Raw genomic sequence first — 21733 nt, forward strand, 5'->3', positions numbered from 1 at the left:
AACAAGACAACTCACCCCTTTTACACCTCCAAGTGCAGACATCTCACCCAGAAAGTCAAGACAGCTCACCAAGAGTGACGTGAATTGTCCCCCAAAAACCCTTGTAACATTAGTTACAATTAAGTTATCCATTAGTCCCCAAAAGAACGTGTGTGTGTGTGTGTGTGTGTGCGTATAACTTCCTCTTATAAGTGTGTGTGTGTGCATAACAAGTGGTGAAACTAAAACAAATGAACAAGTGACCAAAATGTGGAGTGACCAAGATCTGATGGGTCTATTAGCATCATCACTGTACGTTAGTACCCGCCCGGACCCTAATTGTATATCAGCTGTTCTGTGCGCAATTCTGTTCCGCTTTGAAGTATAAATGTCTCCTAGGGTGCACCTCACTATATGCCTACTAGCCAACACACAAGAGGAGGTTGAATGGACTGAAACCAGCGCTCCCCAAAACAACAGGTTTGGAGATCTGTTGGGAATTGATTACATTAAACAGTCACCCGTGCGCCCAGTCCCAATGTTTGTAAACAAATAATTGGTCTATAGGCTACTCTGTATCTTGAACTACAAGTACATACAGTAGTGAATAACCACTGAAGCCTTCCCGTGTTAATGCCACGCTCAATTCGGCAAGGCAACGTTTATTTGTATAGAAGGCTGGGTGGAAAATAAATGGACAGAGCTGCTGGCTTGTGAAAAGCATAGAGGTAATAGAGAAAAGGAATGATGGTGAAATGTTGGATTTTTGGAATCGTGTGTGCTCTTTCTCTCTCCCCATGTTTATTTATAGGCTATAACACATTTCGAATCATATCTCTGCTATCGGTAAGAAACCACTTAACTCCAAAATGTTCATTTTTCAGGAAATGAAAAATATAAATCTTTCAGGGAATTAATTAAGAAAAGCTTATGTTTTTCAAACAAAGCAATACTGCCTCATCAAAGTTGGTGTTGGAGTTAGTTGTTTTAGCAGACAGTTTGAGGGTCCAATGGAGTTAAGAGGTTTTGTCCGAAGCGCTTTTTACTATTTTTCATCGGTTCAATATTTTCAAAACAACACACAGAAGGGTATCCAATAGCACTGATTTATGCAAAAAGAAAATCAAAAACCTGGAGTTAGGTGGTTTCCTCCCGACAGCAACGATACTGTATGAAGGCAAATTCAAAGTGCTTTACATGATATATAGTAATTGTGGTACTATTTCTCACACTATGAGAATCTTCAGAGGTATCATATTGTGAACGTAGCCTCAGGTGGGTCACTAACGTCAGGAGCCTTTCTCCTGTTTCTGTATGTATACGGCTTGATGTATGGTACAAGTACACCCTGTTCTGCCTACAACACAGATATGGAACCTTAAAATTCACCATTATGCATAAAAAGGAAACAGCTGTAGGCCTGGATCTAAAAGTTTATTATACATCATATAGTCTGAGTAGTAGTAGTCTATAGTAGTTTGTCTAAAACTATATGTGGGAGACATGATCTGGAATTGAACCTGCAACCCTGACGATGTCTGTGTGATGTTGTCAGTGATTGAGGGCAGCAGAGTATTTAACACTGGGCTTGCTATTAGCGCTAATGCTTCCACTGCTCATGAGCTCACACAGTTGAGAGGACTGGCTAGGGTTTCATGTTTTGGAACGGCCCTGTGCGGGGAATCCAAACAGTCCTGCCTGTATTCTCTAAATGCTGATGATGAATTGAGCGACAGGATGAATAGGCGCTGTGTTATGAGCATTCTTTCACACCACAAGATCCCCCCATCACACTCTCTACGGATAAGGAAAGGGGGAAAGGGGGGGGGGGGGGGGGGGGGCAGCGGGTGGGGTTAGACCACGTGTAGTAACGTGTTGTACCATGTACAATCTCCTCCAACCCACCACCTCCTCCTCCTCCTCCTCCAGCTCTCTGGCATTTGGTTTATGTCTCTGGTCTGGGTTCCCAGAATGGGCTGGACTTGCTGCACATGCCTCTGCTCATTTTTTCACCCCTTTCCTTTTATTTTACAGAGCATAGACTGTGAGTTAAGAGCTCCCCAGAGGCCTGCATGCCCTCCACACTCCGGTGAGCAGCCACTACGTCATTCCAGTGGGTCACCCCAGGTAGGGGGAAATGTGCCTATTGCTCCATCACTAACTATACCAGCCTTTGTCAGGTCTGGACTGCAGCTGGTTCCCCGACCCCGACAGTCCTTTTCTCATGGTCTTTATTTGATTTATTCGAACCTGGGTCTCCCACATGGAAACTAAACAGAGCCAAGCATCATCCCCACTAGCCTAAAGGGGAATCCCCCCCCCGCCGGGGGAGAGGATAAGCCTCCGCCACCCAACCAGGTCACCAATGTAACGCCGGGGTGTGAAGGGGATAGGCCTACTGTATTAGGCTTACAGCCTCTTCAAGCAGAGGCTTTTAGCCACTCTGCCACCCATAAAAGGTAGGTTATAGTGGCTTATACTTGGTATCAGCTGAGTAACATTTTCTATCCCAGTGTTTCTAAACCTGTTCAGGCCCCCTAAAATAATCATATTTGAACTGGGGACCCCCCCAAAATAATCATATTTGACCTGGGGACCCCCCCAAAATAATCATATTTGACCTGGGGACCCCCCCCCCCCCCAAAATAATCACATTTGACGCTGTGCATGGATATATCCCACCTATAGGCTGAGGAAGAAATGCCACTTGACTATTTGTTTAATTATGTTCTCTGTTATCTGCTGTTTACAGGTTGTTTCATGTGTACATTTAGATGCTGCATGCATGGTGAAGGGTGTGTGAGTAGACGATTGCAATGTGACAATATTTACGTAAGGCAGAAAACAACAGATTAAGCACAGCCTACTGGAGAGGATGGCTTTGTAGAAGTGGAAGAGGCACATGGTTTCAGCAGACTTCTGTATAGTAGGCCAAGGAACATACACTATAATAGTGAGCTATTATGCTTAGTTTCCCTTGACACTGCATACTGCCCAACTTCTGGCCTCTCCCCTTCTGACTGTGTAGCCCCTCCGGCTTCAAATCATCCACCATTGCTCCATTGCAGAAAAAAAGCAAGGTGACCGTACATGATTGGCCGCCCCCAACCCTTGTTTCATTGATGGATTTCATACCTCCCTTTCTAAAATGTGGTTTCAGTCACTCCCCATGCGCGTGAGTGAGGTGCACGTGTGTCCCTCTGCACATAATGGGAAAGATGTGATGCGCACGCACGCACGTACGCACGCACGCACGCACGCACGCACGCACGCACGCACACACACTATTTTCTCTGTAAATTTTGCTTAAGTGGGGATTGAACGTGACCTTTCCATTACAGTAGATTATCTCGGATTCTAGGTCACGCTGCTGCCCAATAGGAAAAACCAACAATGACCAGACAATACAACTGGACCCCTCGGTTTAAGGCCAACAGGTCTTCAATATAGTTCTATTAGTCATAAAAACCAAGTGCAGAGCTGAGGGACTTGGATAAGGTGATAATTGATGAAGTGCAGCCCTGGGGGAACAATAGTGTTTAGACATAGTAAAATCCTCAGTGTTAATTTACCCATATGGGTAGAATGTGTCCACTGTTATTACAGAGTTAAATGAAGACTTTCAAGGATTTCACTGTGCAGCTGTTCTTAGCTGGGGGTGCCAGCATCCACAGGGAGTATTATATAACTCTTCAGACTGTTTTGACATAGGTTGTCCTATCTGGACTCAAAGGGTCCAGGCGTCTGTCAACACACTCCAAACGTTGGTCATGGGGGCGAGCCAGGGTCGGGTAAACACACAACGCTTGTGGCAACCGACTGGGAACTGGCCGTGCTTCCTGGTGCGCTCAAACAGGTGGAGGCAACAATACAATGTCTCCACTGATGGTGCTGCACCGCTGTTGTCTGCCAATTCCTCTCTCAGCTACAGACGCTCGATGGAGGACTGCGGCCTTGGTGGGTGAACCGTGTGAGGCCTGCTGAATCAAAGATTTGGCTGGACAAACGGAACTCAATCACCTGCATGAGTTTGAAAGAACGAAGGAAAACCAGTGATGTTACAGAGGGCGAACTAAACGTGGCAGAGCTACCTCGCGTGAGAGCAGCGCGGCACTTGTACAGCAGTTCTCTAGTTACAATAGTTAGTTACAATACAGATAGGTACAACGTCCAGTGTTCAAGTAACTATGACTGTTGCCAAAGTTCGGATGTTACGTGTGTGAGTGACGTCCACACACCGTTGACCCACAAGGACATTTTAATATAGGATTGAGAACATCAGAAGAAAATGCACACATCGATCCATTCAATGAGTCACCTCTCTTTTCTACTTTCTTCACTGCTAGAACCTAGAAGGTACAGCATGCAATCCACCTGCCCCCTGACACCCTACCACTCTGGCCAAGAGTTCCCCCTCTTTAAGTGTCAAATGTATTTATAATAGAGACAAATATAGTATCCAACATCCTGTGCAGAAGCAATGAATCAGGGACGGCTTAAATGTAACAGCCCAAGTTCATTAACAGTTCACTAAAACATGAAGTGGTTTGAATACCAGTCTAGACACAAATGAAGCAATGTTAGAATTTAAAAATGGGACGAGAGGCTAAACTGAGCTTCCAGACATTTCCCGACTGAAACAGACATGAACCCATCATTGGGTCCAGTGAATGTCAACAGAGATCATTACTACCTACTGAGAGATGTGTTGCACACATGAGAGCAGCTGAACGGCATGTTGATGACGTCAAACTCACGTTGCTTCACACAGTATACTCGCTCCTCGTGGGAGGTCCTACTGACCTAAACCATCGCTATCTTTTAGCTACAGCGATATCAGGATATTTATGAGGAAAACGCTACTTCAGCCAAAAGCCACAATATCCCGCCCCCGGTTAATATCTGAGTCACATCCACAGTCAAAACAGCCTGCTCTTCACACAGAGGTCCATATCACGGACCACCAGCGCATCACTCGCTGGCCCCATAAGTCAAGCCAACACTCTGTGGAGCCCTGACCCTTGTTCTACACGCCTGTGGCTGTACAACCACCCCTGGCTCCACAGATAACTTCCCTGGCCATTGCTATGTGGTGGTGGGTGTGCTTGTTTAGCGTTATAAAGCGACAGCGGTTGGTTGATCTCGCCACGCTTTCATCAAGGCTTACTCATCGCCACAGCTGTGCAGACGATGACTCCATGGCTGAAGGCACGTGTGCGGTGCCTGCTCACATGGACCCATCATCTCTTCCTCCTTTCCTTCAATCACCTCCTCCTGTTGCCTCCAGGGTTGGTTTGTTGGTTTCCCGACAGACAGCGCTCCAGTGACTGCCTTTAACTGCACTCCAGAGTCCATGGCGGGCTTGGAATTTCTGACCGAGTGCCACAAAGACACATTATCGCCTTGTATGGCGTTGTGTGTTCGAAAAACCTCAGGGGAAAGTGACGGCTGGGCATTTTGTCCACACTTTCCTAAAAAGCAGGGCGACTAGAGGGTAACTGGGAGGTCACACACACACACACACACACACACAAACACACCCCTGTATTTAGACGGTAGGCCTTCAGGAGTCAACGTGGCATTATTTGTGTTCCTGATGTGTAATTTAAATGACAAGAATGTTAATGCAAAATCAGTTGATGGTGCTTGTGTTTGTCACAAATATAATCAAATAAAGTGGTGTGTTTATGGTTAGCATAGTCATTCATATTGTCAGTACCAGTCATTAATAGTCAGAAATAAATTAGTACCAGTCATTAAAATAGTCGGCACCATAATCATTAAGCACCAAAGTCAGTGCCACAGTCATTAAACAGCACAGTAGTTCTTAAACATATTCACTGCAGGAAGTGTTTCAGTATCATGTCAGTATGTTTTACTATGTTTAAGACATGGATCAGTCTATAGTCTGGTGTTTGTTTTAAACTGCCATGGATCACTGGGATCAGTCTATAGTCTGGTACGTGTCTCACAACGTTTCAACCCAAGACAAAGACCTGCCATCTCAGGTTTACTTCACGTGTATGAAGTACTTAACCTGACTCCGCCAGATGGGGCAGCAGAGAGTACACTGTTCCCATCTGGGAACTCTCAGGCAGACTTGATGCCCGGCCACAAAATCGGGATCAAGGCAGCACTGTGTATGCCTTGATCCCGCCTCTAGCTGCCGCTGATTGGCCAGGCCGTTTTGTGGCCGGGCATCAAGTCTGCCTGAGAGTTCCCAGATGGGAGCAGGAGGGGGGAACCCAGTGTACTCTCTGCTGCCCCATCTGGCAGAGTCAGGTTATGAAGTACTAGTAGGAGACCGGAATCAGGTTGGAGTACATTCATTCCAATGGAAGAGTGAACGTGAACACAGCTTCTGAACGATTTAGTGTCACTGTAATAAATGTTGGACCCGATCGCCACAAGCCACACAATATTCCCAAGATGAAGAAAATCGACTTTATCGACTTTCCTCTGTCCCTGCAACACATTAGTAGCACCATAGGACATTCACAAGATTTTCCGTCAGACACCAGCACCCACTTAAAAGGCCATTAGTAGGATTTGTGTGCCATTTCACCTCTAGTGACAATTGGTTTTCAACCTGACATGATCTGTCTAGTTTGTCCTTTTACTTTGTTTAAAACTGTCATGGATTAGTCTGTAGTACCCACGATACCGACATGTTGCTGACCATGTCGCTATCCATGATACTGACATTTCCCCATAACCAGCATCACCTTCTCTGGCCAGGACCTTCCCCCCTATCATCTGTCGTCACCAACCTGGGTGTCAGAATGGATCCCCACCTCAACTTTGAGGCCCACATGAAACATCTGCTTAATGTGGGCTTTTGGGAGTTCAACAGGAGTTCCGTAGTTGTAGATGGCAGGGAGGAATCACTACAGCAGCAGCTGCTGGTATTATAGTAAGTGCTGAAAATGTAAACCAGTGGAAAAGTACAGGATTAGCAACTGAAATAAACACATGACAACGAGCCTTCCAATATATATCATTTTTGTATTTTTATTGTACCAACAGAAAAAATTAACATTTTAAACAAAAAGTATGTAAAACATTCCCTGTCTGTACAGGGAGGCAACGTGTAGGAGAAAGGAGGGATAGGGAGGAGTGGGTAGGAGAGATGCAAAATGGGGAACACATGCTGGAACATCAGTTGTTTTGTAACACCACCTGAGGAACAGAAAGAACACAATAGTGTTAAACCCTACACTTTTTTGAACCTCAATCTTTGTTTAAAATCAGATTTATTGCTACAGTAGTTACACAAACTCTCCCTATCACGCATAAACACAAATTTCAAAACCACGTTCCTAATTTTACACAATTTGATTAAAACAATGTCATGAGCCTGACTAGAACCTTGGGAAAATGCATCTCTGTTGGTTAAGTCTGACTAGAATCCTGGTGAGAATTGGCCTTACATTATTTTTTTAAGTGAACCAGTTATTACATTACTTCAAGTGCACAAGACACAGCAACAGAACCAGCCTTCACTAGTAGCGTCTGTCGAGAGGCACTACAACCTCCTAAAGGCATGACAGACTATGCAACAATGCTTAATTTGGTTTCCGACACCTCATCCCTCTCATCACACATCACTGAGATTCTGCATGGGAGGTAGGTGATGCCAGTCCAACATAAACACCAATGGATGCCAGGCTTCATTAAGCAACAAGCTTTGTTGGTGAGCTCGCCCTCAGAGCTAGCGTCTAGAGATGCCAGGAATGTTTACATTCCTCAGGTAGTGATGGGTGAAAGTAGGTTGGGCTTTGGAACAGAGGGCTTACGACGTACCATTACTGTATGTCTTATCTCTGGAAAATCTCTCTATTCGTCGTACAACAAATATTTAGGGCTTACGTGATTGCCATGCGAGACATGACCTGTGGCAGGATCTAAATGTCTCCGTAGAAGAGCAGGGAGACCAAACACAATCAACCCAATTGTAAAAGTTATATTGTAACATACTCTACCATACAGAAAGTTACATTTTATTCATAAAAAAGGTGCATAGTGCTGCTTTAAGATTAGTTATTGGTTCTAAATATGGGTTTTGATATACCCGTATTGTGCCGAATATAAGACGACTCCGATTATAAGACGACCCCCATTTTTCAAGACTCATTTGTGGAAAAAGAACATTGAATGTCAAATAGTCTAGTCCCCGATTATAATACGACCCCGTTTTTTAGGATATTTCCATTGGGAAAGAAATCTTCAGGCAAATGGGGTAATTTCCGTTCATTGCCCTGCTGTATGATGGGTTGTGCGAGACATGCCTTTTCACTCGTCGATGTACTCGAATGGCTCTGGGGGCTCGGGCTCCTGCTCCTCCTCCTCGATCTTGGGGCCGTGGGCGGAGACTGGCTCCACTAGCTCCTCCTCCTCCTCGCTAGTGTCTCTCATGATGATGATGCCGCCCGTGGTCAGCTGGTACACACGTAACAAACACCAGCAATAATGTCAGTTACACAGGTGAGGTAACGCCAATGTCAAGACGTACGTTAAGTCGACAAGGGTTAGTATAAAATAGCTCAAGGCTGTATTGCTGATTACTTATGTTAGGACCCCCGCAGTGGTGTCCGGTTAGAACTTAAACCAGGATGCTTTGACTTCTGCCTTCTCCCTGAAGCCGACCCTCTATATATTCTCCGACCAGGCTTGTCACGATGACTAAGCCAGTTAGATCTATCCATATATGGTTCTATCCATATATGGTTCTACCATATCTATCGATATCAGCACTAGGTCGGCTCGGGCCCAAATATAGGGATTGTCATACTAAACATGTCATATATCATATAGCCCAACGTCCTAGTCAGAGTCTTCGTTACAGTTAGTGTAAATAAACCTTTCGTCTGCTAAAAGTCTAAAATGTAAATGGTACATAGCCAGACAAGGTTCCCACCTTTGCCACAATAAAAGTGTTTATTTTAGTACACAAATGGAATTTGTCCATTTGGTTCCATTTGTACACTGTTCAGCGTCACATTAAAACTAAGAATGTTACTGTGTAATGTCTTCTTGATTCTCAGTCAGTGGAACAAACTAAATCCACAGTTGTTTAACCCCCCCCCCCCCCCCCCCGCTCTCAACATGGGACTTGTGCTTATGCAATAGCTGGAAAAATGTAAGTATTCATATGGGGCTTAGAGCAGCGTAAACTACCATGACTCAGCCCTGAGAGGAACACAGAGAGAGAGAGAGAGAGACAGTGGTTCAGCAAGCTAGTGTGCATACCAAATAGAAATGGATTCATCTGTGACATCATGGGTTCAACTCTGGTTCAAATGCTTTGTGGTGTACGTCACAACCCCGCTATGACAGGTGTTTCCTGACTCTTTTTTACAGGGTCTGGTGGTGGTGGGCCCAATCGGAGCACCTTTGTTAAGTTGCAGTATTTTGGTGCTAGTGATGTTTAATGTAATTTAATGAAAAAATCTGCTTAGAATAGGCAATGTAACAATATATCGTATATCTATATGTCGATATAAACTGGTGACAATTTAAATCGATTCAATCAAAACATGTAACAGCAGTTAAACTTGCAATAGAGTTAAACTTGTGTAAAAGGTTTCCTGTCTTTTGCTTGCTAGTAGTTACAGACTATTGAAAAGAGGATAGTACAGTTGGCTTATCTACCTCAGGATTGAAAAGAGGTTATTATTGTGGTTAAAAATCAGGAGTTGAGATTTGTGGAGAAAATACTGGATTTGTGTAGGAGAAACAATAATACATTTTTTTTCGGTCATTTGTCTGGAAATGTATTTTGTGTTTAAAAAATCGTATCGTGAACCTAATATCGCGATTCGAATTGTATTGTGCGTTGAGTGAATTGCTACATGCCTAGTTTAGAATGATTTATCATGGATCTGAGATGCTTATGCCTTTGACACAGTGCTTATTGATATGACTGAGCGTACCGGTTTGAAGGGCTGGTATCGGCAGGTCTCAGGCATGTTGAGGACTTTGAGCTGGGCCGGCATCACCCTGGCCGGGTTCTCCAGCAGCTGGAAGTTGGGCTCTGGCTCTTTCTTCTTCTCCTTTTCCTTTTCTTTCTCCTTCTCCTTCTCTTTTTCCTCCTTCTTCTCCTTCTCATCCTCTTTTTTATCCTCCTTTTTATCCTCCTTTTTATCCTCCTTTTTGTCCTCCTTTTTGTCCTCCTTTTTATCTTCTTTTTTCTCCTCCTTTTTCTCCTCCTTTTTCTCCTTCTCAGCATCCTGCACCTCCTGAATGTCAACCAAACCAGAAAGAAAAGCAAACGGTTTTGTTTTAACCCATTCAGGCCTGACGTCGAAATAAAAAAAACGTTCGCTTTGAAAGAATATATATTCAAAGATTTGTGCCGCATTTTTACGATTTTTCAAAAATAGCAGACCTACAAGTTCATAGCGCGCCACTCGGTGGCGCGCTATGAGCTTGTAGATCTGCTATTTTTCAATAGCTAAAGTATAACATAATGCTTAGTTAAAACACCAAAAGGGGTTCCCGCCCAAAATGGGTTTAAAGCTATAATATGACACACATGCGTCCTCAGGTCTAAATGGGTTAACTTCAGAGAACCCATCTCATTTGCAGGGATAGCGAGTTTTCACGAGGTTGTTTATTTTTCTCTCGTTATAAATTGATTATAAATTGATTGTCCTTGGTAGCGAGTGATTCGTCTGCAGCTTGTTGGGTAATTCAGAAAACAATAGTGTATGCAACTCCAGTTAACAATAATCTGTCTCAGAGCAAAGCATTTCTACTCCTTGCAGACTGTGTGACCACACACACACACACACACACACACACACACACACACACACACACACACACACACACACACACACACACACACACACACACACACACACACACACACACACACACACACACACACACACACACACACACACACACACACACACACACACACACACACACGCACACACTAGAGCGACCATGTATTACCATGAATTAACTAAAGAGAGGGGTAGAGGGTATTCATTACTGCATCATTTGGAGTAGTGGCTGTAATAGAACAGCTGCATCCAATTGATAACACATGATTGGACACCATCAGGTTAGACCAAGGACTTCTACATAACCTGGCCAAGAAGCGAGAACTGGCGAAATGTGAACTCAGCGACCCGCTCTGTCTGACCCCATAGAGTCAAGCCAAATAAATCAAAACATGTGTGATGTGAGGTGGTCTGGACAAGTCCAGGCCCCGTCACTCAGCACCAGGGCTGCAACCTAGCATGGTGGAGCTAATCAAACACGCTGCTTAACGTCCCGACAAACTGCACCACTGAAAGCTATATACTGGACCTGGGCTGACAGCCGCTGTCCAATGTGTGTGAGTGAACTAGCGGAGCCTCCCAGCAGATCTGAGGGCAGTTAAATGGGCCTTAACAGCACGCAAAGACCTACCCTTTTAACCTTAAGACTTTTCCCAGGAATAGTTTTAAGTGATGCCTAAACATTATTTCCCATTTATCTACCAGCTTCTTCATTGTTTATTTTATTAGTACAATTACATTTTGTGGTTTTGTTTAAGTGAAACCTTGCTTCTTATGTGTTGTGTATGTGCATTCACTTGTTGTGTTCTGCTGCATTTTAACAACATGAAATCTACCTCATGAATTAAGATCGACTGCACGTGTGTGTGTGTGTGTGTGTGTCAGGAAATACACAAATGTCAGTGTGCGCTTCAGTCTGTGGCAATCTGGAGCGTAGCGGATGAAATACTGCCACCAGTGCTATGAACCACAATATTATATAATCTTGAACAAATTACCACCAGGCAGACATAAATGCTGTTGCAAGTTGTCTGTAATAGGAAAGATTTTCCAGTTTTACAAGCCAGTTGGCCAGGTAACCCTGCACTGTAGAAAACTTAATTGGGTGATGAAACAGTCGGTGGCTTGTAAACTTTGAGAGGAAACGACCACAAACAAAAGCTACTTCCTAACCTTTAACTATAACACAAACTGAAGACTTTCACTGATATGAAAAACAATAAAACAAACAAACTAGCAAATAAAATGAGGAAACCAAATACGCTGGGTGGAAGGAAGAGGTGTCACTTTCTGGTTGGTGTGTGTGTGTGTGTGTGTGTGTGTGTGTGTGTCGTTAGCGTGTGTGGTCTGCTCCCGTGTGATCAGACACTCACCACTTCCATTTTTTCCTCTTCTTTCTCTTTCTTCTCCTTTTCCTTCTTCTTGGCTTTAGCTGTGATGGAGAGAACAGCAGTAGAGACCTGGTAGACAGAAGAGACAATAAGAAAGACAGAGTTGGAGAAAGAGCATGAAGCCAATTATTTAGTTCAAATGTTAGACTATAAGAGTGAACTACATTAACCCATTTTGACCTGAGATCAGATTCTTAAAATGTTTTCTACATCCTGACAGTTTCCTGAAAAAGCTATGTTTCTATGTCAGTCGTTCTTCAATTTTTCAAAAATAAAGCATAACATAATGCTAACACCAAAAGGGGTTCCCGCCCAAAATGGCTTAAGGTGACAGGGTTGTTGAAATAATAATTAAATACAATGGCCAAATGAATGAAGTTATGAAAACCTCAGAGGAAACATTTAAATACACCCAAATGTACAAATAAGTGAGATGAACATGTTTCTTTTCAGGCCAGCTGCCTGGTGTGGAGAGGCCCCCGTTTGGCCCTGAGACAGAGTGATGTAGGGGCATTTATTTCAGTTACCTTCTCCTTCTCTTTCTCCTTGGGCACCTCCAGGGCCGGCGGGTAGGCGAAGGTGGAGGGCTTACAGTTAGAGCGATACTGGACCTTTGGCATCTGCAGGAGAAGAAAGAAAACATTACATTAAACCCTTAAATTGTCCCAAATAGTGGTACAGTGATTATATTTGAAGTTTATTAACTATCGACGATTTGTTTATTTAACTAGAGTAGGTGGTATTTTATATAGAATTTATAGATGTTCAGTGTCACAGTTTTAACATGGCCTACAATTGTATTTTATTTATTTTGCGTTTTATGGTCTGTTCACTTGTGCATTTTATCACCGTCAATGTCTGGGATCTTGGACTCATCGAGCATCATTCTCGGTTCTTCTCTACCGTCAACCAGTCCAAATATGCATCCATATACGGTCCAGTCCCCACTTTGACCTGCACTGTGTTTGCAGACAGCCTTCTGATCACAGAGCTGCTAATCTTGCATCACAATACCTGTGGAAAGCCTGGTTTCCATTTTTAACCATCCATCCGATTCAGTCTGCCTAATCCCAAACCATATCCGGTCATTTCCACACACATAGACGCACGCACACAGACAGTTTTTGAATCTGCCGATTGTCTCGAAACCAGAAATGCAGAGTGGCAAAGCTAACAGAACCCAGTCTACAAAATGGCCCAGACAATAAATGACTCCAGAAGATGGGTTGTGCTGCAGGACATATTGACTAGAAGGCATTTTCATTACAATCACTCTATAGTTCACCTCATTCGATGCTGCACAGAGTCGCTTTTGAGCATTACATTTAATGAGCATTGTGCTGACAACTGTGCAATTCTTTGCAATCAATGAAAAGGTGCTCCCTGCCTACGTTGCATCTGATGGCTGCATCGAGCTTCGATTCTCGCTGGTGAATGCACACGTTAACTCGCATCTAATGCATTACAGTAATGAGAAATAAATTCCATGTTGCCATTCCATTGTTTTTTATATAGGCTATTCACTCCTGCCAAGAAATAAATTCACATTCGCTATTAAATGTAATGTACAAAAGGCATATGGTCCACTCACTCGCTACATACAGTTTGCCGTCGCCTTTGCTTGTACGATATAACCATATAAATCTACTTAAAGGGAAACTTCACCATTTTTGCAAAAATAAATAAATGTTAATGACTTTCTTGGGGGTCTTTATGTGTGTAATATGTGGTTTTAGATTTGAGCAGTGAGCCCAGTGTCTCTGATGTCATGGACACTGGGCTCACTTAATTCCTGGACTACATGTTGTCTCCTTAAAGTATATATTAATAGAGACTACACCGGATTTCTCCTCTCATCCACTTGCATTAAGTTGCTCAAAAGCGCATGAGGCGATTTCACTTCTCCTTCCGGGTAGGAACAGAGTGCATTCTGGGACTGGATTGGGCCAAATCGTGAACGCGCTGGCCGTTGACTATCATTGCACGCGTTCACATATTATGAAACAGCGTTCACGTGTCATCATGAACATGCGCAATGATAGTCAACGGACCAGCATTGGCTCCAAGCTGAAATACCAAATTCGGCCACTATGTCCATTTCGCCTCAGGGTTTCCTCCGGGTGCCGTCTCTATTAATATATACTCTAAGGTTGTCTCAGTAAGACAGTCCTCCCCTATCCACAAGGAGGAGCAGTGCACTAAACCATTATGGGAATTGTAGTCCAGGAAGGAAGTGAGCCCAGTGTCCATGACATCAGAGACACTGGGCTCACCATAGATATATATATAAAGGCTAGATGGCTCAAGGCGGAGTCTCTGACGTACCGGTAGTTCACCCGGCAGCCATCTTGCTTCGGGGCTACAGTACAGTATGTTCTATGGCAGCTCAAACAAAAACAGTCATAACTCCCTCAAATCTTGATTTGATTTACAAACGGGTTGGTTTATTAGAAAACGTCAACGTCTTTATGATTCAGGACGCTTATCTGCTTAATTTTGTTTTTTATATGAACGTCGTATAAAAGCATATAAGTATGCGGACGTCTGACGTTTATAACAAACCAAACTGTTTGAAAATCAGTTGAAAATTGAGCAAGTTATGGTTATTTAAAAGTATATGCCCTATAGACACAATGTTATGCTCCCCCGAAGTAAGATGGCCGTCCCCGTAGCAACGTCGCTCTCCATTGGCCAGAGTGCGGGTGAGCCATCTAGCTTTCTTATATATATCTATGGGGCTCACTGCTAAAATCTAAAATATCTAAAACCACATATTACACACAAAGACCCCCAGGAAAGTGTTCTAAATCTTAAACGTCATTAACATATTTTTTTTTGCAAAAAGGGTGAAGTGTCCCTTTAAGTTTGCTAAAGTTACATTTATTAAGAACATGTGATGCAAAGGAATGACTGGTACAGAATTGTGGCATTTGCGCAGACTAGAATGCACTGCAAAATGACTCTAAGCTGCATAATCAATTAATATAGTCAAATCACAATAGAACAAATTTATATTCAGACACTCCTAATGCTTGCTTTTTTCAAAACATTGCACACTAAATGTGCCCTGTGGAGCAGGGCAGAAAGTCAGGTTGATTCAATGCTGATGGCAATGAATGCAACATGTTGGTAGTGGATTCTAATATCAGAGCAGAGGCGATGATTAGATTTCGATATAAAAATAACCAGGAGCCTCGCAGATTGCAGCTAACAAGGACGGACGACAGTGTGACAGCGATGCTGTTCTGTGGTGATTAGAACGGCTGGTGGAAAAGCCCTGCAAGCGTGACAATGTCATACCTAGGTTATTGTGTCACAGAAATCCTTGGCTTTAAATGTGCCAAGAGCTAATTGTGTCCAAAGCCCCCGACGTGTCATGTTGATCCTGGGGCATCAGTGTACTGAACAGTATATGCGTGTGGGGTCCAGCATCCCCGTCATCCCTGGATGCCGTGTTTATAGACCCGTCTATGAAGAGGCTTTAGTTTCCGGACATGCAATACATGTTGGTTGTTGCTTTGATATAGTGTGTGCTTAAATGTGACTTACTTTTCCAGCTCCGAACATTCTCAATACATTTGGAGAATTTCACACGTGCAGTATATACAAATATATGCCCATTAATCTGTGTGCATGCACGCTCGCACGCACAGTCTAGCCAAGCACGTACCTTGAGGTCCTTGTTCAGTCCGATGATGGCGGTGGGTGTGAAGGCCAGCGACAAGAAATGGGAAAGGGGAAACCAGAACCAAAACTGGGTGAAGACCAGCAGACCAACTACTGATGGCATGTGTGTGTGGCCTGTCCTGGACTGAAGAGAGATGGTCACATTCCGTCCACCTGGAATGGCGAGAGAAAGAACGATTACAGAATGTGGATAATTACCTATTGTGACAATTTCAAGTTGGAACATTTATAGAATTACCTTCTTTTACTTTACGCAATTACCAACATACATTTTGTGCAACGATGCACAAAAATAAACCAAGTTTAGGGCTCTATTTTATAAACCAAGTAAAGGGCTCTATTTCCGTTCATGCTAAACCCCTTATCCCTAAACTTTTGACTTTTTTACAATTTTGAAAAACATTTTTGAATAGTTAAAATAGCCAATCTACAAGCTCACATGTCGATGTAACATGGGAATATGGCTGTTGTGTCTGCCTGTTGTACATAAACCACCATCCTTGGAGCTAGGTCCAATTCGGTTGATTTCAATTTGAACGACATCACTTCCCTCACTTTAAAATGTGAAAAAAGCAGTCAGCGCTAAGCTTACAGGAGGCACTTCAGTGAAAGTAGGGGGGCTTAATGGGTGATCTTCAGGCCAAGCAACCCACTCAGGTTACCATTAGTCATCTACTGTATGACCTGCTGCCTTAGTAAGATTACACAAGCAGAGCAGAAAGTAACCTCCTCCCTGAAAAGGTCACTCAAACAATGACCTGCCAATGCCGGTTGCAGAGATGCAAAGACTGAAGACGTTTCCTGATAAAAGTGTGCGCACAGGAGAGTGCCAGACAGAGGGAGGGAGAGAGAGAAAATGTGCGTGATGTGCATGCAAGATAGATGGATGGGTGTGTGTGTGTGTGTGTGTGTGTGTGTGTGTGTGTGTGTGTGTGTGTGTGTGTGTGAGTGTGTGTGTGTGTGTGTGTGTGCGCGCGCACACACACACAAGTGTAAGTGTGCACACGTGTCAGAGGAGTTGATTGAAGAGGAGGTGATGAGTAAGAGTCGAGGGCTGCAGCTAACAGTGACACAATAAACGAGAGACCTCCCTTGACCTCCATGGGAGGGAACCACAGGGAGGGCAGGATGAGAGGGGTGGGAGAACCACCAAGAAAACCAGGGTCATCTGTCCCTTTTTATACTCTATATATACCAACCCTGAAAAGGAGAAAATAGCGGGTTACTAGGGAGTCGCCATGCTCCGGTCGACGCCAATAGATCTCCCATAACCATCGCCCAGTGGAAACGGCTTCCAACGCCAAATCAACACAGACAATAGGGCTTAAATCATTGTCCGTTTCCTCGCTTTCAGCCCGCTCTGCCGTTCTGATGTCATGGAAGGGAGGATTGTGTGTCTGCCGGGTCATTCCAAGACTCAGTTTGTGTGTCATCTACACCAGCCCAGTCCAACGGATTTACTGGTGTCTTTGCTGGGTGAGTCACTCCATTATGTGTGTGGACATGGCACATCTCAAGTTGATTATGAGGCTCTTAAAACCGGAACGTTTGAGAGCATTTGGCTTAGGAGAGGAAGAGATGGGCTAGAGTCGGTCCTGCGGGGAGCTCTTCGGGATATGTCGAGACATTTTGGATCAAAACATTTTGGATTCAATCAGTAATTGATGAGGAGTCAGAGAGTAGGTCACCACAAGGTGACACAAGTCACAAGTCAAGACACAAGTCACCACAAGGTGGTGGTGACTTGTGTCACCACAAGGTGGTGGTGACTTGTGTCACCACAAGGTGGTGGTGACTTGTGTCACCACAAGGTGACACAAGTCACAAGTCAAGACACAAGTCACCACAAGGTGGTGGTGATTGTGCCTTAATTTCATGACATCATCATGGGGAGAAGTACATACATCAGACACGGATCGGTGGTAAAGTAGTTCTGCCACAAAGAGAAATGATCACCATGGTTATTCTCACAAAACAGGCTGTCCAAAATAGGATAAAAGGCCTGTGTCATCATGGCATCTCGACTCTTACGCAAAATGTCAGAACCTATCATAGGGCAAAAGGTGAAGAACATGATATACGGTATAGTCTACCATAATTCCTCCTCAGATGGAACAGGGGTGTGTGTCAGTGTTTCCACACAGGCGACTAAAATGTCAGTATGCCCAAAGCTTCTAGTAGAAAAATAAATAATAATAAATGTGCTCAATTGTCAAAAAGCAACACCCCAAAACGTGCTTCTCAATCATTTGTTTAATGAAAAGAGTAATCAATAGAAAGATCGTCATGATAATAGCAACCATATCCGAGCATGAACAAAGAGCAGATCAGTGGTGTAGAGACAGAAAGATGGAGAGAGGGAATCAGGCAGAGAGGATGAGAGATGCTAGTGAGAGGGTAGAGTGCCAGAGACAGAGAGAGAGGATTGAGATCATTAACCCTTAGACAGATTACTACTGGAAAACACGTGGAGTTTTGCATTAGTCTTTTCTGCCCTGTACGTGATTTTCCGTAGTTCTCTTTTTTTATTAATACCAATATATTAATTCGGTCCGCACCTCTGTATATAGTATTGAGCATAAATATCAACTACATTTCCCAGAATTCCCGTGTCACGTGACACACGTGTATGCTTTCCTATTGGAAACTGACGCCCAGCCCCCAGTGAACAGGGGGGTTGGTTGACTCCTCCGAGGTGGGCACTGGAGGAAGAGTTTTTCAGCCAGGTTTGCAGTCGCCGCAAAAAAAACAATCTGAAAAATGATCCATCCGTGTCCAGTGGCATTCTCCAGTCCCAGACCGTTGGCCGGGCTGCAACATCCACCCTCGCGGATTACACGTGTGCAATGTTTTTTCTTCTCCCCACCGGAGTTACCACCAAGGCTGATGCCTTCGCTAAAAGGTAATTTTATATTGTATTCGAAAATGCCCTAATATGACATGTCTAGTAAGACGATCCCTATATTTGGCCCGAGCCGACCTAGTGCTGATATCAGATAGATGTGGTAGAACCATATATGGATAGATCTAACTGGTTTAGTCATCGTGACATGCATAGTCGGAGAATATATAACAAGGGTCGGTACTATAGGTGATCGACGTAGCTAACAAAAACATCTGATCAAATGAATGTATTGTACTGTGTCTTTGTGGGCCGAATCGTGGCATCGTGGCATACAAATAGATGTTTGTATAATTAGTATCACGATAAAATAATATGGCGACGTTAGAATGACACCACCAATGAGTGATCGCGTGTAATGTAGCTGCCCAGCGTATATCCAGCACCATCACGTCACCACATTCCACTGGCTGTTGGCTAGTAGTAGTTGCTAACAAACACTGCACAAATGGTACTGGCTATTGGCCGGGCCACAAGCCCGGGCAATAGCCAGTACCAATGTTGCTGGATGATTGCGACGCAATGGTGCTGGATATACCCTGGGCAGCTAGCTACATTACCGCCGATCACTCATTGGTGTTTCATTCTAACGTTACCATATTATTTTATCGTGATACTACTTATACAAGCATCTATTTGTATTTGTCATGCCACGACTCGGCCCACAAAGACACTGCACAATAAAATCATTGATCGCCAGCAGCCGGGTAAAACGCCATGTAATAGTAGCGTGCACTGACTACAGCTAAAATGTTTATTTCTTTTTATATATTTAGAACTGGCATCAGATGAGGAGGAGGAGGAGGAGGATGAAGAGTCAAGACTGCGATGGCGTTCTCCGACACTGAACCGGATTCATTCATTCATTCATTTCAGGGGGGGGCAGTTTTTGGGTGTTTTTTTTATTTAGCCTACTCACACATAACCTGACTCCGCCAGATGGGGCAGCAGAGAGTACACTGGGTTCCCCCCTCCTGCTCCCATCTGGGAACTCTCAGGCAGACTTGATGCCCGGCCACAAAACGGCCTGGCCAATCAGCAGCAGCTAGAAGCGAAGTTGCTCACAAAACGGCCTGGCCAATCAGCAGCAGCTAGTAGAAGCTAGAAGCTGCTGCTAGAAGTTGCTAGAAGCTGCTGCTGATTGGCCAGGCCGTTTTGTGGCCGGGCATCAAGTCTGCCTGAGAGTTCCCAGATGGGAGCAGGAGGGGGGAACACAGTGTACACTCTGCTGCCCCATATGGCGGAGTCAGGTTAACTCACACACACACACCGTCAAGGACTGGGTTTGGGGACATTTGGGAGGAGTAGCTCTGATCCATAGCTCTAAATGCGCATTTAGAGCTATGGATCAGAGCTAGGGGAGGAGTAACTGTTTTGTATGTAGGCCTATTTATTTTCTGTAATATTTATCATTTTATTATGTTAGTAGTCGTAAAAAATAAGACGCTTTTACAATGAGTTAGACCTGTCATGACTATTTTGTTCACTATTGTGAGGTTTATTGTATATGACTAAGCAAGTTTCAACTGTGATTTACTCTGTAACGGTAGATGGTAATAACTCAATTTCTTTTTTATAATACAGTATACATTCAAGTCTATATTTTGATACATATCATGGGCACCAAGTCATATCAAAACAATGTCCTTGGATGTGTTTTTTATCAAAACTGTGTTTCTTCATAACAGGTTTTTGAGATACATGCATGAATAGACAAGGTACTGGTAAGACTATGTAAACATGGTATATATCAAAATGTGCGTTAGAATGTCTAATTTTACCCCAAAAAAGAATTGAGTTTATATGATGTTCCAATTTCAGAGCTATGGGGACTTTTAGCTGGATAGGTCAGATTGATCATGACTGACCATGCTATTTATAGATGGCAAAATATCTACAGTGGTACATGTGAGAAACTTTTTATTTTATTTTAATTGAACTAGACAACTCACCCTTTAAAATGAGATATTGCATGGCTATGTATGCCCAGCAGAAAAAAAGTTATTTAGAAAATAAAACTTCAACCGGGCATAACTTTTTTTGGTTGTCCTAGAAACAGAAACAGTGTAAATGCAGGCTCTTTTAAATGGCTTCCAACACAAGAACTAAACATTTTATCAACTCAGTTCATTTTTTTCCTGGAAGCAGACAAGTCAAGCTTTCTCTGAAGGTCTTTCGTTGTCACACATTCACAACAGAGAATTTTCAATAAATCATTCAAAAACGCCATTCTGGCCATAGAGAAGTCTACCTACTATATAGAAATCCTTGAAACGCTCAAAGAGTTAAGCATTGGAATAAGTGAAAAAGAGGGATTTTGGTCACAACCCCAGTGTACTGTAATAAGCACCAGAGATCGTGAAATGGATCTTTATTGGCTTCTGCCTGTCACATTAAATACATTTACCCTGGCCCCTCGGACAACACACTCCAGTACGCGTCTCATAACCAAAACACTAAAACACCACCATGCCTTAGCTCTGGCATTCACCCAGGCAGCCATGACTTGTACCAGCATGTGTTTTATAGTTCACCCGTCCTGTACCCAGAGTCAGACAGTGTGTTCTTCGCGGTCTTTATGTGTGTGTGTGTGTGTGTGTGTGTGTGTGTGTGTGTGTGCGCCCATGTTCGTGACATGGAGGTGAGGAGGAAGGGAGTCCGCTATCTGCTTAATGACCCCGTGGTCATCTGGAAGCTCTCACGCAAAAGAGTGTGTGCTAAGTGTGAAAACTGTATGAAAGTTGTGTGTGTGTGTGTGTATGTGGATTGCATTGATAATATAACATTAAAAAGCGTATGCAATAGGTTTTATTAAAAAAAGTAATGGAACTGTATTTATTTAAAACCTTGAAAAATTAGGTTGAACACCATGGGCTGCCATGCTAAGTGGACAGATGGGTGGGCCACGAACGCTCTCCAGACTTTGAAGTGGGCCCTGGTCCAGAAAGGGTTGAAAAGCACTACTTCAGATGGTCTTGACT

General features: G+C 43.6%; 1 protein-coding gene across 2 annotated transcripts in view; it reads right to left on the reverse strand.

Moving 5' to 3' along the window:
* Positions 1 to 6964: 6964 nt before the first annotated feature.
* The window catches only part of psmd1 (proteasome 26S subunit, non-ATPase 1), a 59351-nt gene continuing 44582 nt past the window's right edge, over positions 6965 to 21733 (reverse strand). For both annotated transcript variants that reach the window (XM_079506855.1, XM_079506856.1), the window contains exons 20-25: positions 15834 to 16003; positions 12691 to 12783; positions 12146 to 12232; positions 9912 to 10217; positions 8268 to 8418; positions 6965 to 7158 (exon numbers count right to left, since the gene is read on the reverse strand). In XM_079506855.1, coding sequence (XP_079362981.1) covers positions 8272 to 8418; positions 9912 to 10217; positions 12146 to 12232; positions 12691 to 12783; positions 15834 to 16003 — 803 coding nt within the window. In that variant the 3' untranslated portion in view covers positions 6965 to 7158; positions 8268 to 8271. The remainder of the gene's footprint in view (positions 7159 to 8267; positions 8419 to 9911; positions 10218 to 12145; positions 12233 to 12690; positions 12784 to 15833; positions 16004 to 21733) is intronic.

This window comes from Electrona antarctica (genome assembly GCF_951216825.1).
Source record: "Electrona antarctica genome assembly, chromosome: 7".
In the NCBI taxonomy this organism is placed as follows: domain Eukaryota; kingdom Metazoa; phylum Chordata; class Actinopteri; order Myctophiformes; family Myctophidae; genus Electrona; species Electrona antarctica.